Raw genomic sequence first — 18,206 nt, 5'->3', positions numbered from 1 at the left:
GTTTTGCCATATTGCCCAGGCTGGTCTTGAACTCCTGAGCTCAAGCGATCCACCTGCCTTGGCCTCCAAAGTGCTGAGATTACAGGCATGAGCTGCTGTATCAGCATATATATATATATATGTATATATATATTTGTATCTATATATGTTATATATTTATATATGTTATATATATAATATATATAAAAAACAATTCCAGGAAAATACTCATACATAAGGTTGTTTTACTTTTGTTTAAATTTTCGAAAATCGTTTTCTTTCATTTAAAAATCATTATTTACCCAGATACCTGTTATCTGCACTCCTTTATGAATTCTGTCTTACTGTACCCTTCCTCCATGTCCCCTTATGCCCCACCTAGACCCAAACACCGAAAACGGTGGACTTCTATATGAATCACTGCTTTCCATGAAGTGGAAGTACAGAAGTGGTGACAGGATGTTCCTGAATGAAGTTTGAGACAGGTACACTGAGAGAGAGCTCTTCGTGGGCAAGGAACATAAGATTAGCAGCATGCCACCTGGGGTTAGAATTTAGGAGGTGGTAGAATCTAAGTGACTAGATGACAGTTTGGCTAAAGAAGTGGTTGCATTTCACCAGGCTAATAAACGTGAGCTTAAAAACATTGACTGACTAAGACTGAGTCTTGCACTTCATTTTCAGTTTAGTGTTTCTCCTTGGATTAATTTTTTCTGTTTTATCCGTTGCTAGTGGTGTACTGTAAATTGATGTACAGAAGTATCTCTAAAAAGACTAATTTATGAGTCCAGACAGACTAGAAGGGTTTTAAGCTTGTAATACCTGGATCCTTTTGTTTTAATTAGGTTTCTGGATAAGTCCTTACAAACTTTAAAGGTGTTATACCCTATCAGATACTTTTTCCCCCAAATAAAACTGTTTTTTTTTTTTTTCAGTTGAAAATAAAATTGATATAGGCAATTCCTTTTCTTGACAACCTTCACAAGTGTGGTAGAGAATTATTTAGGACACTAATTAGTCTCAGCTTTGATTTTTGTGCAGATTTGATTTTACCTATTAATAGCACTTTCATCAGGTGTAGCCTTTAATTTCATAAACTCCTAGCCTCCTCCTGAGAGAGCATTAAATTAATAGGAAACATACTGATGCTAATCTCTAATTATACATTCAGAAGTTTTTCATCTCATCAATCACTCTATTGTCCCTTTTTGTTGTCCGTTATACTTAAAATTTCAACTAATTTAATATAGTTTTTCTCATTATAAATGTTCATTTCCAAAGATTGGAAAATAAAGAAAACAAACTACCTCTAGCCCTCTACTCAGTGACAGACACTCTATTTTCTTTTCTTTTTCTTTTTTTGAGATGGAGTTTCGCTCTTGTTGCCCAGGCTGGAGTGCAGTGATACGATCTCAGCTCACTGCAACCGCTGCCTCCCAGGTTCAAGCAGTTCTCCTGCCTCAGCCTCCTGAGTAGCTGGGATTACAAGTGCATGCCACCACACCCGGCTAATTTTTGTATTTTTAGTAGAAACAGGGTTTTGCCATGTTGGCCAGGCTGGTCTCGTTATCCTGACCTCAGGTGATCCACCTGCCTTGGCCTCCCAAAATGCTGGGACAGGCATGAGCCACCGTGCCTGTCCCTATTTTCTTATATGTCCTTTGATATACTCTTCTATTACTATTCCTCTTTTAGAGACAGGTTCTCACTCTGTCACCCAGGCTAGGGTGTAGTGACGTGATCATAGCTCACTGCAGCCTTGAACTCCTGGGCTCAAGCGATCCTTCTGCCTCAGCCTCCACAGTAGCTGGCACTACAGGTGTGCTCCACCATGCCCAGCTATTTTTTGTACTAATAGGGTCTTGCTGTGTTGCCCAGGCTGGTCTTGAACTCCTAGCCTCAGGTGATCCTCCGTCCTCAGCCTCCCAAAGTGCTGGGATTACAGCTGCAAGCCACTGCACCCAGCCTGAATCACTCTTTTATGTGTCTCTCTGCCATACTCTATGTACAGTTTTGGGAGCATATAATACTTGCATATGTCTATGGTACAGTGTTGAATAAAATAGGCACAGTCTTTGCACTCAAAGGATTAAAAGTCTAATACTCTTTAAAAAGTTATCTTTTAAAAATTAATTGCTATTATAGAAGAAATACGTAAATAGTCTTTTTGCAAAAACACATAGATAAGGTTCAGGTTTGTGATTGCTCCCATTCCCTTCTTTATTTTCCTAACGGTAATCATTATTATCAGTTTATATGTCATTTTTCCCCCTAAGGTTTTGCTTATCCTATACGTATGTAGAGAACATGTATGACTTTTTTTTAGTGTAAAAACAGTTGGCTGGGTGTGGTAGCTCATGCCTGTAATTCCAGCACTTTGAGGGGGTCAAGGCAGGCAGATCACTTGAGTCCAGGAGTTCGAGACCAGCCTGTCTATCATGACGAAACCCTGTTTCTATTAAATACACAAAAATTAGCCAGGTGTGGTGGTGCATCCCAGCTACTAGGGAATCTGAGGGATGAAGATCGCTTGAATCTGGGAGGTGGCGGTTGCAATGAGCCAAGGTCACACCATGCATTCCAGCCTGGGGTACAGAATGAGATTGTCTCAAACAAATGAACAAGACAAAACAAAACACAACTGTTATACAGTACCTACAATTAGTTTTCTTTTCATTCAGTATGTTAGTATGTCCAGATTTAGTACTTTAAACTGCTTTATTTCATTTTATTGGTATACAGTAACTTAGCCTTTCCTATTGATAGACATTGGGAGTCCCAATTTTTTGCTATTGCAAAACATTCCTGCAATTGCTTGTACTCATACAGATGTGCAACTGTTTCTCTAAGGCAGTCATACAGAGGTGGGGTTAGTAGATCATAGAGGATTTGTGATTACCCTTGAAATTTTACCATTCATGTTACTCTTTTTTTACCTTCTTTTTTTGGAGGGTCTTATTTTTCTTTTTGAGTCAGTCTCACTTTGTCACCCAGGCTGGAGTGCAGTGGCATGATCTTAGCTCACTGCAACCTCTGCCTCCTGGGTTCAAGTTATTCTTATGCCTCGACCTCCCGACCATTCATGTTACTCTTTTTTTTTTTTTTTTGAGAGGGAGTCTCACTCTCTTGCCCAGGCTGGAGTGCAGTGGCCCGATCTCCGCTCACTACAAGCTCCGCCTCCTGGGTTCCTGCCATTCTCCTGCCTCAGCCTCCCGAGTAGCTGGGACTACAGGTGCCCCCCACCACGCCCGGCTAATTTTTTGTATTTTTAGTAGAGACGGGGTTTCACCGAGTTAGCCAGGATGGTCTCGATCTCCTGACCTTGTGATCCGCCCGCCTCTGCCTCCCAAAGTGCTGGGATTACAGGCGTGAGCCACTGCGCCCGGCCTCATGTTACTCTTAAAGTTGGACCTTAGAGCAGTTGATCTTATGTCACTCCCCTCCTAACAGACATTTTATCCTTTTAAAATCTAACAAATTAGACATTGTTGTTATTTTATAGAGAAATGTGTGATTCAGTTTACCCACATTTTTACCACATCTTTCTTTACCATCCCTTCAATTTCTGTCTGTGGCTGGGCACAGCGGCTCACGCCTGTAATCACAGCACTTTAGGAGGCTGAGTCAGGTGGATCACTTGAGACCAGGAGTTTGAGAACAGCCTGTTCAACATGGTGAAACCCTGTCTCTACCAAAAATACAAAAATTAGCCAGGTGTGGTGGTGTGTACCTGTAATCCCAGCTACTTGGGAGGCTGAGGCAGGAGAATCCCTTGAACCCAGGAGGCGGAGGTTGCAGTGAGCCGAGATGGTGCCACTGCACTCCAGCCTGGGCGAAAAGAGTGAGACCCTTCCACAAACAAACAAACAAACAGAAAAAAACAATTTCTGACTGTCCTCCTGGATCATTTTCCTCCTTCTTAAAAAACATCTTCAGAAGTTTCATTAGTGGAAGCCTTTTACTGGTAAATTGCCTGTTTTTGTTTATTTAATTTTTAATTTAGCCTCATTTCTCTTTTTTAAGAGTCAGGGTCTTACTATGTTGCCCAGGCTGGCCTTGAACTCCTGGGCTTAAGTGATTCTTCTGCCTCAGTTTCCCAAGTAGCTGAGATTGGACGTGTTGGCCACTGTGCCTATTTTTAGCTGTTTATCATGAAAGTTTTTAAGCATACATGAAAGTAGAACAAATATTATGATGAAATCCAGTATTTCCATTCCTCAGTTTCCTGTTATTGATATTTTATCATTTGATGTTTAAAGAGGGGTCTCTCTACTTCTCTGTGTCTTCTTTCCTGCTGGAATATCCTATCATGAAGTCTGTAAATACTTCAGAATGTGTCTCCTAGAGAAGAGGTTAAAAAAAAAACCCCACAATATTCTCATTCCTAATGAAATTAGCAGTAATTCCTTGACATTGTCTAACACCTAGTCCACATCAAAGTCTTTTCAGTTGTCTTTGAAATGTCTTTTTATAATTTTACTCTCATTTTTCAGGGTTGTTATTTCCTAGGTGCACTCAGTTGTAGGTTGACAGTAATTTTCTCTTCATATCTTGAAGATACATCACTGCCTTCTGGCTTCCTTGCTGTTACTTGCTGTTACTCTAATGATCATTCCATTGGGTGAAGGGTTCTTTCTTTATGGCTTCTTTTATGGTTCTTGTTGTCTATTGTTCTGCAATTTTACCACTTTGTGTCTGGATGTGGGCTTATTGATCCCACTTGGGTATGTTGTACTTTCTGGGTCTAGGGATTACTTTTAACCAATTCTTGGAAATTTGCAGCTGGTATCTCTTTCTTTTAAAACTTTGAAAAAGGAAATATATATATATTTAGAAACATGTAAAACATGTACAGTTTCTTTATAAAGTGGATATCTTTGTAGACTCTTCCGAGGTCAAAAGCAGAATATTTCACGTACCTCAGAATCCTCCTCCTCCCATATACCCCTTGCCATTTGAAATCCTCTCCCTTTCCTTAGAGGCACTCACTATTATGACTTTTATTACCTTTATGTGCATCCCTAAAATATAGTTTCCTTTGTTGAAATTTACATGACCAGCATCATATACTTTGTCTTGCTGTTTTTGCTCAAATTATGTTTGTGAGATTCATCTGTGTTGTTACCTGTAGTTCTTCATTTTTATACAGTCGTTATTACTTAAGATAGTTTTTCTTTCCCTTTTCCTCTCTCTCCTGTCCGTTTACTACTCCCATTCATGTGCTTAATGATGTTTCATATTTGTCTGAGGCTTTGTATTTTTTTCACTCTTTTTTTTCCCTCTCTATTCTTTGGATTGCATCATCTCTATCAGTCTGTCTTCAAGTTTGCCAGTTCTTTTTTTCTGCCAGTTCAAATGTACTTTTGAGCTCCTCTAGTGATTTTTTCTACTCAGTGTTCAACTCCAGAATTTCCGTTTGGTTCTTTTTAATAATGTCTCTTTATCGATATTGTCTATTTGTTGTGATACTGTCATTATACCTTCCTTCTGCAGTTATGGTATCCTTTAGTTCTTTTGACATATTTATAATGGCTTTTTGAAGTCGGTTAAATTCATCCTCTGGTTGCTCTTGCAGGTAGTGTCTTTTGCCTTTATTTTTCTCTGGTATATGGGTTATACTTTCCTGTTTCTTTGCTTCTTTCTTTTTTTTTTGAGACGGAATTGCTCTGTCTCCTGGGTTCAAGGAGTTCTCCTGCCTCAGCCTCCCTAGTAGCTGGGATTACAGGCGCATGCCACCACGCCTGGCTAATTTTTTGTATTTTTGGTAGAGATGGAGTTTGACCATGTTTACCAGGCTGTTCTCGAACTCCTGACCTCGTGATCCGCTCACCTCAGCCTCCCAAAGTGCTGGGATTACAGGCGTGAGCCACTGTGCTCAGCACTTTCCTATTTCTTTACATGGCTTGTAATTTTATGTTGGAAACTGAACATCTTGTATAACATTGCAACAACTCTTGGTACTGATCTTTCAACCCCCTGCTCGTTTCCAGGGTTTGTTACAATTATTTGCTTATTTGTTTAGTGACTTCTCTTTCCCTATTTTAGTGACTTCTGTTTCCCCCTTGCAGTGTTTAAGCCTGTGGTGTTGCTCCTTAGGGGCACGGACTTGTGTATGCCCTCATGGCACCTGGCAGTGTTGGGCTGACAGTGTTTGGCAGAGCTTTCTTCTGTTTCTTTTTCTGACCACACCCAGCTTTTTATCTCCACTGATTTCTGGCTGCTCTGCTGTCTTTAACAATACCCTAGGACATAAATTGCTTCTTAGCCAGATCCAAACAACTCTCGAGGTCATTGCACATACGATTTGTTCAGACCCGGAGGGTGCATCCCAGCTGTCTTATTCCCTGGTTCTCACCTGCAAACTAGCTGACCTACAGTTTAGCCTGTAGTTTGAATCTCTTCCAAAATGCCTTTCACTCAACCTTGTGTTTGATACTGCCTTTAGGCTTGAACATCAGACTCTTGCACACGAAATCACTTCCTTTGGGAAAAGATTCCCAGCTATCTCTGGGAACATGTTAAATTATATGAGATACTTTGTATGCTGCTTTTGATTTAAATCTTAGAAAAGTAAAATACACATATTTTACTACATAAATAGCAAAGCGATAGAGAGGTAAACAGTCCTACATAGTTGATTTTTCTGTATAATGGCAGTTTAACCTTTAATGAGAGAGGCTTTTAAAAGTTGTTAGGTAGATGGATTTCTAAAACATAAGTAAGCTTTTCTTGCTTCCTAAAGGTAATACAGTCCTGAGTTCTATAGTATATGAATATTCATGGTAGATATATGTTGGTACTTTGGCACCTAATTTAAAAGGGGAAATTAAGTATTAGTGCTGATATTTAAACTTTTTCACTTAGCACACTGTTGATAGCTACTGTTTAGTCTGTTTTCTGTCTTTGTGTAGTTTATGCAAATAATATGCTTTGTGAAATGTTATCTAACAGAAACAATGGACAACTTAAAGTGCTGTTTCTTATTTTCGAAGGTTGTCATTTACAACAGACATGTAACAAATAATTTATTCTTTCTTTTACGTATTCATCAAATGTATGAATGCTTAGTATTTACTGGAAGCCATGTTGTAGCTGTGTGGTATACTGTCATAAATGTGACGCACCAGGTAATTTCTGCCCTCCTAAAGTTTCCATTCTAGTGGGAACAGACTAATTAGAAAAAATATATAGTTTATAATTTTATGTATATATTGCATGTATGTTTTTTTTTTTTCTTTGAGACGGAGTCTCGCTCTGTCGCCCAGGCTGGAGTGCAGCGGTGCAATCTTGGCTCACTGCAACCTCCGCCTCCCAGGTTCATGCTATTCTCCTGCCTCAGCCTCCTGTGTAGCTGGGACTACAAGCGCCTGCCACCACGCTCGGCTAATTTTTTTTTTTGTTTTGTATTTTTTAGTAGAGACGGGGTTTCACTGTGTTGGCCAGGATGGTCTCGATCTCCTGACCTCGTGATCTACCTGCCTCAGCCTCCCAAAGTGCTGGGATTACAGGCGTGAGCCACCGCACCCAGCCATATTTTTCTTTTTTTGACTTTTTTATTGTGGCAATGTATATGGAACATAAACATTTACCATTTTAACCATTTTCAAATGTGCAGTTCAGTGGCATTAAGTACATTCACTTTGCTGTATAACCGTCACCACTGTCTGTTTCCAGAAATTTTTTCAGCATCTCAAACGGAAACTCTGTACAATTAAGTAATAACTCCCCATTCTTCTCCCCCAGCCCCCTAGTAACCTTGATTCCACTTTCTGTATCTTTGAATTTGTCTATTCTAGATACCTCATAAAAGTGATATCAGGCTGGTCATGGTGGCTCATGCCTGTAATCCCAGCACTTTGGGAGCCCGAGGTGGGAGGATCACTTGAGCTCAGAGTGCAAGACCAGCCTTTGCAACGCAGGGAGACCCCATCTATATAGATATTTAAAAAATTAGCCGGGTGTGGTGGCACACGCCTGTGGTTCCAGCTACTCAGGTGGCTGGGGTGGGAGGATTTGCTTTATAAAGCCCAGAATTTTGAGGCGAGGCTACAGTGAGCTATGATCCCACCACTCACTGCACTGTAGCTTGGGTGACAGAGTGAGACCCTGTCTCAAAAACTAGAAACCAAAAGTGAAAACATAAAATATTTGTCTTCTTGTTACTGGCTTATTTCACTTAAAGCATAGTGTTTTCAGGGTTCATTTATGTTGTAGCATATATCAGAATTTGATTCCTTTTATGACTGACTATATTCTAATATTCCATGGTATGGAGATACCACATTTTGTGTATCCCTCCATTGATGGACACTTGGATTACTTCCCATTTTTTGGCTATTGTCAAGAATACTGTTAGGAATACTGGTGCACAAGTATCTGTTCAAGTCCTTTCAGTTCTTTTAGTATACACCTAGGAGTGAAATTGCTGGGTCATATGCTGATTCTAAGTTTAGCAACCACCAAACTATTTTCTGTAGTGGCTGTACTGCCTTACATTCTCGTGTATTATTGTTTTTTGAAACAGGGTTTCACTGTGTTGCCTAGGCTGGAGCGCAGTAGTGCCACATCATGGCTCACTGCAGCCTCTCCCTCCTGGCTCAGGTGATCCTCCCACCTCGGCCTCCTGAGTAGCTAAGACTACAGGTGTGCACTACCATGCCTGGCGAATTTTTGTAGACATGGGGTTTCATCATGTTGCCCAGGCTGGTCTCGAACCCCTGGGCTCAATCGATCTGCCTGCCTCAGCCTCCCAAAGTGCTAGGACTATGAGTGTGAGCCATTGCGTCCAACCTTTCATGTATTCTTATACATATCTTTTGAACAGGACCCTAAACACAAAACCATGTATACAGCAACACTTTATAAGTGATAAGACACTTTCAAACATAATTTTGAGTGTGTGATTTTATTTTGTGTACTTACTGCATGGTATGTGAGATTTTTGGTGATGCAGGAGCATTATTACACATGTCAGAGTTACTAGTTACAGTTGATGTAGAGAAGAAGAACTCAAGTAACAGGGTAAAAATTTGCCATAGAATTTAACTTTTTAAAAAGTAATGTCGTTTTATTCTTTGGGCATTTGCACTCTACTCCCAAGTGTACATAGCTCCAACATCAGTAATCATCACTTCTGTCTTACCATGTTGGAAAGGGCATGAGTTTTGAAGTTGGGTCCTATTTTTGAATTGTATCTTTAACACTCTAGCTTCAGTTTCATATTTTATAAAGGGTTTAGTGTGTTCTTGTGAGGATTGGATCGTGTATATGAAAAGGATTCTTTTTTGTTCATTTTGCGACAGGGTCTTGCCCTGTTGCCCAGGCTGGAGTGCAGTGGCGCAATCTCGGCTCACTGCAACCTCCGCCTCCTGTGTTCAAGCAGTTCTCCTTTTTCAGCCTCCCAAGTAGCTAAGATTACAGGCATGTACCACCATGCTTGGGTAATTTTTTTGTATTTTTAGTAGAGACAGGGTTTCACCATGTTGACCAGGCTAGTCTCGAACTCCTGACCTCAGGTGATGTGCACACCTTGGCCTCCTAAAGTGCTGGGATTACAGGCATGAGCCACTGCGCCGGCCTTTTTAGTTTTAATTTTAATATTAGTTGTCTGGCTTATGAAGTAAAATTATTCTCTAAATGAAAATCTGGGCAAGGGTATTTTGGAGAGTCAATTTCAAAGCTTATTTTAAAAGCTTAGTTCAGAGGGGTACTATAATACATTTAGGAAATTGCTCTATACTTGAAATTCCCTAAAAGTTTGTGTTTCTTCATTATTCAGATGAGTACATCAAATTCTAGAGCTTTTGAATTTCTTATCCAAGATCACATAGTTACTTTGTGAAAGAGATGAGTCAGTCAACTCTTTGACCTTGTATTGCAGTGTTCTACCACATCAGACTACCCTCCTCCTACCTTTTACTATTTATGAGATTACTTTTGGCAGCCGGCTTCTGTGGCTTCTCTCCATGGTGCTGGAAGTGCACAAATGTACTTACTTTTGTGTTAACTATCTAAAGGATTTCTTGCTCCTTTGACCCTTTTTGTTCCTCTAAACCTCCTACTAAACTGAAAGATACATACTCTTGTAAGCTTTTTTAAAATTAAAAAGCAGATAGAAACAATCAAAAAGCAAAACCTCAGTATATCACTTTTTATTTATAGTAATTTACCTTCTAGAAAGCTTTTCTGTTCATAAGCCCCAATGTATTGTTTCCTTCCCAACATTCCATAAATTACTTCACTAAAACTCTAATAACCTGTAGTTAAGTAAATGATATCTTAGAATCAAAGGTATTAGAAGTGTAGATAGCACCCTTTGATTATTTCAGTTTACTTTTCTGTTATTGGAACCTATATTTGAGTCTGTGTTTTCTACAGGTACAGTTTTGGGATGTTTAAAGTTGGAGGACCTATTAGAAGTCAGCTTTAAACTCCTAACTGTATATATGCTGAAAAGTGATAGTGGCAAATCTGGGCATTTCTTTTTTTTTTTTTAATTTTGTTTTGACATATAGATTCACAAGAAGACACTATTTCATTGTATTTTTCTTCTAATTATTAGCAAAAGTGAGAAGTAATTTAATTTTTCTAAAGGAAATGAAAACAATTTTCCTCTTTTTTTAAAGGGCCATTTGAATTGTGAAAAAAATACATTTTTTGCAGCAATTTAGATAATATGGATTTTTCTTTAAAAAAATTAGTAGTCTCCTAACTCCATTTTGTCTTTTGTGAAATAACAACATTTTGGTGTCTAAACCTCCATATGTTTATTTTCTTAGTGAAATACATTAAATATATATACATACAGGGTTTGTATATTTTTATGAAAGTAATTGTATATTCATACTTGCTGTTCTTTAAAAAATATAACTAGAATAGACACTCTGATCAACATACCTTATATCATAATTACTTAATGATTTTCCTATTAATGGACGGTATACTGTTTGCAGCTTTCTACCCCGCCCCCTTTGTTTTTTTTTTTTTTGAGACAGAGTCTTGCTCTGTCACCAGGCTGGAGTGCAGTGGCACGATCTCGGCTTACTGCCACCTCTGCCTCCTGGGTTCAAGCAGTTCTCTTGCTTCAGCCTCCCAAGTGGCGGGGAATACAGGCGTATGCCACCATGCCCAGCTAATTTTTGTATTTTTAGTAGAGGCAGGGTTTCACCATGTTGGCCAGGATGGTCTCGATCTCTTGACCTTGTGATTCACCTGCATTGGCCTCCCAAAGTGCTGGGATTACAGGTGTGAGCTACCACACCCGGCCTGCAGTTTTCTACTCTTATAATGCTGTAGAACATAGCCAAACACTTGGCTCTGTTGGTGTCACTATTTATGTAGGATTGATTCTTAGTTAGGAGGTGGTATAAGGCAGTGGTTAAGAGCACAGATTATCTAGGGCTAAAACTTCATAGAAGGAATCCAGGCTGTACTAATAACTGTGTAACTTAAGGCAAAGTAATGTGTTCCCATTTCCTCTTTTGAAAGAGGGACTAGATCATTGATCCTCTCTACTTCTCTACTTTGGGTAAAAACTAACTTCTTTGACAGGCTAGATGGGGTTAAAAAAAAAAAAAGTTACCTGGCTGTTAACTAAAGAGATTGATCATTTTTTTTCATGTATTTTAATCACTTGTAATTCTTCTGTGAACTACTTACCGTTTTCTTGTCTCTCTTTTTTTTTTAACTTGTCTTTGTCTTACTCCTTGGTAGGATTTCTTTATACATTCTGAACATTAGCTTTTCTTTATATGTAGCAAATGTATCTTTTACTCTGATGCTTATCTTCAATTTTATTTATATTTTCTTCTTTCCATGTTGCTAAGTTGATTAGTTGATTGTCTCCTTTTATGACTTGTGAATTTTTGTTTTGCTTATGAAGGCCTTTTGTATCCCAAGATTAAAAAAAAAAAAAAAATTCTGTTTTTTTTTCTTTAACACTTCAATAATTTATTGATCACTGGATCATTTGGGATTTTTTTAAATTGCAGTATTAAATTATATACTATTATTTTCTTCAAATGGATAGCCCAGAGTCCCATCACTGTTTATGAAATGGTCCAGCCTTCCCAACTTGAGTTATACATTTTATCAAATATTAAAATCTCATAAATTCATGAGTCTGTTTCTAGATTTTTCTACTTTTGAGACAGGGTCTTACTCTGTCACCCATGCTGGAGTGCAGTGGCACAATTATAGCTCACTGCAACCTTGAACTCTTGGGCTCAAGCGATCCTCCTGCCTCAAGCCTCCCAAGTAGCTAGGATTACACCACCATGTGCACCACAGCTAATTTTAAAATTTGTTATAGACATGGGGGCTTTACTATGTTGTGCTGGTCTTGAACTCCTGGCTGGAGTTGAACTCCTGGCCTCAAGTGATCCTCCTGCCTTGGGCTCTCAAAGTGCTGGGATTACAGTCATGAGCCACTGTACCCAGCTATATCTAGATTGTTTAGTTTCTTTGCTCTTTTGTCTATTTTTATACTAATAGGAAATTATTTAAATTACTGTAGCTTTATAGTATAATTTAGTATGTGATAGGGCAAATTCCCACTTTTCCCCCCAGAAGCTTCAAAATGATTCTCATGCATTTATTCTTGTATGTAACCTTTAGGATCAGTTTGTCCAATTATGTGAAAAATTACCACCATGATTTTGGTGGGATTACTATAGAATTATAGATTAGTTTGCAGGCTATCAGATTTTAACTTAAAATGGTGTTTTCAACCTAACCTTTTAATCTAACAGTGACTTTAGCCTAAACTGTTACCTGAAAATTTAAAACTCCCCATAATCTAAAAAGTTATGTTTTTTAACTTTTCAAAAAGTGTTTGTGATATGAAGGTCTATTTGTTCCCTTCTTTCTTCCTGTTTCTTGTAGGCTTTTTGTAGTATTACCATAGGAATACTTTTGTTTAGCACATGTTTTTCAGAAGTTTTCATTGGCATGTTATTACGTAATTAGTTGTATAGTTAAGGTCTATGGTTCTATGGCATCCTAGTTTTTCTGAGTTTTAACCTATATTTTCTGTGTCAAGAGTTTGATGTTAACATGTAACTGTAGATGACTGAAGTCTCTTGTTTTCATTTGATTCGTTTTATAAATTGTGACAAACTTCAGAATAGTGTAATAGTCTTTTAGTTATGTGGCAATATTACTAGGTTTTAGGTCAAAGATGAGACAGTTAAGAGTGCAGTTTTACCTTACTTATTCCCCTAAAATGTGTTACGATTAGTGCTATAGGCTAGTACTAAATGTTTTATCAAGAAAAAAAAGAACTTCTTTTATATTTACATTGAATTTAAAATATTAATGATGCCAGGCCTTTTGTTTTGATATTCAAAAATTTTCAGAAATCCATTCTCAAAGCCATTTCAGGTTGATAACAGTAGTTGCTCAGTCAGTTTTTTCAACTTTTTTGACAGTGTGACTCTTAATTGTTGACTGTGCCATTTTTCCAGTAGTAAACAATGTATTTTGTTTCTTCTCATGCAGGTCGTCAGAGTCCTACATTTTAGCTTTCAGTGCTGAACTTCCTTCTCCCTTAAATTATTATAAACTTTTGCTGCTGTTTAATAAACGTGAAGATGTCTCGCAGTCCTGACGCAAAGGAAGACCCTGTGGAGTGCCCTCTTTGCATGGAGCCCTTGGAGATAGATGATATCAACTTTTTCCCTTGCACCTGTGGCTACCAGATTTGCCGATTTTGTTGGCATCGAATTCGCACTGATGAAAATGGGCTTTGTCCTGCATGTAGAAAGGTAAATACTTCAAAATAACTTCACAGTGATTTAATTGTATAGTTTTTCCTGCCATGTATATGAGCAAGTGAATTTAAAAGACTGTGCAAACCTCACCTGATTATCTTATTTTATCATGTATATTATTTTAAGACATAATAAGGTGGAAAGAACACTGCACTGTGAGTCAGGGCCATGTCTTGGCTTTGTTTACTAGCTGTATGATCTTTGTAAAGTCATGTAACCTCTCTGATTGGCCTTTAGTTTGTTGTTGTTTTTATCCGAGGAGAAAGACATGGTCAGGGATGCTTACTGCTTAAGAAAATTAAGAACAGAGAGGTAATGGATTTGGATAGGGTTGCATGAAATTAGAAAAACATGTTATATTACATGTGGGAGGAAATTCACTTCAATTTTCTAGTACAAAATAGGAGAGAAGATGTTTACTAAAGAGGATTAAAATGACAGAGAAATCCTGGTTCAGAAGATAATAATTGCTCATTTCTTGAGCCCTTACAGCAATTTTAGGCTGGTATTGATATTCCCATTTTACACTCAAGGAAACAGGAGCTTAGAGAACTTATCCAGAGTCATCAACTTGTGAGTAGTAGGTAGGAAGTTTGGAATTCAAATATGTCTTTTGAGTCTATATAGTCCATTCTGAACTATTGTATTATTGAAAAGCCCCTCCTAACTCTAAAAATCTATTATTTTTAATATTCTGTGAGTTTTATTGTTTTGATAAGCACCAGCAACACAATTACAGTATAGTGAATTAACTACCAGGATAGGTACGACTGCTGCATATGTATTTTGAAGGACTTTATTTGTGACCTTAGGGATTAATGCAAATATCTGCCACTTTATTATGGAATTTGCCTTTTCTTTGATGTTTGTATAATTTAAACTTTATTTTCTAGTTACCCATTTCAAAGACCTCTTGTGTTCATTACTGTCAAATTTTGAGAAAGCTGAAATGTGCTTTAGATATCTAAAATTTAAAAATTAATCTGCCTCTCAGTTTTCTTATCTGAGAATTTGTGGTAAATCTCAGAAGGCGGTGCATTGTTTATTTATCATTAGATTTTAAAGATTAATCCAGTGGGTATGTATATGTATTATATGAATAAAAAGTTAGGTCTATTTCAATGTTAATGTAATTTATACATTTATATAGTTACATATATATTGTATATATAACATATATAATGTGTGTATATAATTTGTATATGTAATATTTCACATAGTTAATATAGTTTAAGAAATGTGAATGGAAAGGTAAATGAAAACCCTAACATTAGCTTTGGACAAAATCTATATAAATTTTTGTTTATGAATTTTAAACAGTTATATTTTAGAAATTGGTTCCCAGTCTTTCTATAAGAAGACAATCATATTTAACTATTTCATCAGAAGTAATGACTTTCAGGATTGCCCAAGACTCTAAGGATTGTAAATTTGTTGGCTTCATGTGTTTATCTTTTTCTTTTCTTTTTTTTTCCCCTTTGGGATGTTACGAAGTCACCTTAAAAGGACCAATTATTAAATTGTCATTTGAGAAAAATAAATAAGTTATTTGGGGAAATTACAAAGAAAACCATTTCAGTCTTAAGAGATTACCTAAAATTACTTCAAGTCCTTAGAAAGTTAAAAAAAAAAAAAAAGATTTTAAAGGTAAAAACAGTATAACTTTAGCAACACTTGATATGAATAAAAGGGTGTCCTGGGAATACCAGAAAGTGTGAGGAATCTCTGAAAGACAAGAAGGATGTTGGGATCAATTTCAAGGAGGAAGCATTAGATCAGCTCAAGAGAAAACTGCTTTAAAAAAAAAAAAAAAAAAAAAAAAGAATGACAGTGCCTCAGGATCCTAGGAAACATATCAGTGTAGTTGGTCGAGTATGGTCTCAGAGCAGCCTTATGGGCCTACCCCCGTTTTTGTACCATGTAGCAGAGACAGATGCCCTCTAATTAAAACAGTGATTATAAATTTGAATCAGAGCCTTAAGGTTAATGGAAGCATTCTGGAGGAACTAGGAGCTTCTATGCCTAGCAGATTACCTGTCTAGCAATATGTCTTTGCTACAGTCACAAAGGAGAATCTTGCAGTAAACAGAAATAGCATTTATAGGCAGATTACCAGGATTCTCACATGTAAAGATGTACAAAAGCAAAGAATTAACACAGATTTGAGGAAAACCAACATCATGAAAGAGAAGCACAAAAATCAGTAAATAGAAGATCCTAACACAGGAAACAAAACAGAAAGACATTTAAAACTATCATTGGTACCTTTCAGAAAGGAAAGAGAGAATGGCATATTCATGTAGAAAGACTATATTTCCTTATGAAAAGAACCAATTAGAGAGATCTTGAAAAAGCTTATAGATGGCCTGAAAAGCAACATTTCAAGAGCAAATTGGTAAATTGGAAGCTTGTGCTGAGTGGGTTTTTATTGAAGAATATAATGCAACAAGAGAAAAAATTGAAAGCATGAAAGAAAAGCAACATAGATCCACAGGTTCTAATCTCTGCTGAGAGCAGTCTCAGAAGAGTGAACTAAAAATGAATAGGAAGAAATAATCAAAGAACTAATAGAAGAAAATTCCTCTGAGATTAGAAAGACCCTGTGAGTTTGAAGCAAGATGACTGAAAAAGATCAGTATCTGTTTATGTAATTGTGAAATTTTAGAACATCTGGAATAAAGGGAAAACTTTAAAAGCTTGTGAGAGATAAATATTTAGAATACAAAAGAACAAGGCTAAAATTAATACCAGTATTTTCATTTTACAATTATAGAAAATAAACTAATTGATAAATTTATTTTCTCAAATTTTGAGGGAACGTATCTTTGAAAGGAGAGCTCTCAATTTTATTAATGTGTAAAGGCATAATAAAACATTTTCACACATGCAAAGATTCATGAACTTTATTATTCATGAACCACTATACAAACAAATGGAGAGTTGAGGAAGACTGCAAGGTTTTGACTGAACACCTGGAAGTAGAGAATGGCCATAAACTGAAATGGGGAGGACTTCACCAGGAATAGATATTTGAGAAGATCAGAAACTCAGTTTTAGACATGTTAAGTATGAGATTCCTCTTAGAAATCTAAGTGGAGATATTGCGTAGACAGGTGAATGAATGTACATTTCTGGATTTCAGGTAAGATTCTGGTATGGAGATAAAGATTTAGGGGTTAGTTAGCATATAGTATGTTATTTATAATATGAGACTGGATAAGATCATGAATTGAAAAGATAAAAGATTATCTAACGATAAGCACTGAAACTTTCCAACAGTTACAGAAAAAAGAAATCCAGATTACAGAGGTCTAAGACAACCTCCTTTTAGGGTCTCCAAGTTAAATCTTTAGCTGAGATGGTTGTTGTTATTAGGCCAGGAATAATTTTTTGGTTTCTTGTTGACTTAATCACATATCCTAGAACTTCTCCTTGGTCTCCTGGTCACCAGACTTTTTATTGCAGGCAGCAGAGTCTTGGAGTCTGAGACCTGGCCTAGTCTTGCCAGAGAATATGCTCAGCATAGCGCAAGATAAATATTATGAAGTTGCCTGTGTCGGGCAAGTCTTTGGTCTCTGGAGGCCATCTACAGTGGTTGTGTTAACACGGAGGAAAACCACAGTGTTGCTAGAGGCCTAGAGAGGGTCATGAAACTACCATTTACATGTAACCCAACCCTGCAGAGAGAGGGTCTACAGAGGCCATGCTGTGAGATGGCATATTGAAATGTTCTGAAGAAACAAGTAGGGAGCTAGTTGAATCAAGCTCCTGTTTTTGGTCTACAATATGAAATGTGCCTGTTTTGCAGAAAGTTTATCTTAGCTTTAATATTTTTGAAAAGCAGGGACAGCCAGGTTTTAAAAACCAAGAGAGGTTAGTGTTCCTGTTTGGTCGTAGCTGCTAAACACAGGCACAGGCTACTTGGTTTTTTTCTTTGACTGCTTTTATGTGTCCTTTTAGTGCAGCATTTCTGAGAAAGCTACTGGTAGAAACAGCAGATATGGGAACATAGTGGTGCACTGATGTGGCATTATGTATTGATTCCCATGGAAACCAGAGACTATACAAGGAAATGAGAACTTCAACAGAAGTATTATTATTTTTGTTTCAGAAATAATAGAAGATAATGTATCTATGAAACAAAAACAGGATGGTGGTTTGGACATGGTGGCTTATGCCTATAATTCCAACATTTTGGGAGGCCGAGGTGGGAGGATTGCTTGAGATTAGGAGTTTGAGACCAGCCTGGGTAACATGGCGCGGTCTCGTCTCGAATAACAGTAAGAAAGATTAGCTGAATGTGGTGGCACATTCTTGTAGTCCCAGCTATGTGGGAGGCTCAGGTGGGAGGATCGTTTGAACCCAGGAGGTTGAAGCTACAGTGAGCCATGTTCATGCCTGTGCACTCCAGCCTGGGTGACAGAGCAAGATACTACCTCAAGATAAAAAAAAAAAAAA

General features: G+C 37.5%; 1 protein-coding gene across 6 annotated transcripts in view; it reads left to right on the top strand.

Moving 5' to 3' along the window:
- Positions 1–18,206, top strand: part of CNOT4 (CCR4-NOT transcription complex subunit 4) — a 140,257-nt gene that overhangs the window by 51,645 nt on the left and 70,406 nt on the right. For all 6 annotated transcript variants that reach the window (XM_007983023.3, XM_007983021.3, XM_007983022.3 and 3 more), the window contains exon 2: positions 13,477–13,742. In XM_007983023.3, the coding sequence (XP_007981214.1) occupies positions 13,569–13,742 (174 nt within the window). In that variant the 5' untranslated portion in view covers positions 13,477–13,568. The remainder of the gene's footprint in view (positions 1–13,476; positions 13,743–18,206) is intronic.

Source organism: Chlorocebus sabaeus, chromosome 21 (genome assembly GCF_047675955.1).
Source record: "Chlorocebus sabaeus isolate Y175 chromosome 21, mChlSab1.0.hap1, whole genome shotgun sequence".
NCBI classification, from domain to species: Eukaryota; Metazoa; Chordata; class Mammalia; order Primates; family Cercopithecidae; genus Chlorocebus; species Chlorocebus sabaeus.
This window is presented reverse-complemented; position numbering and strand designations above follow the sequence as displayed.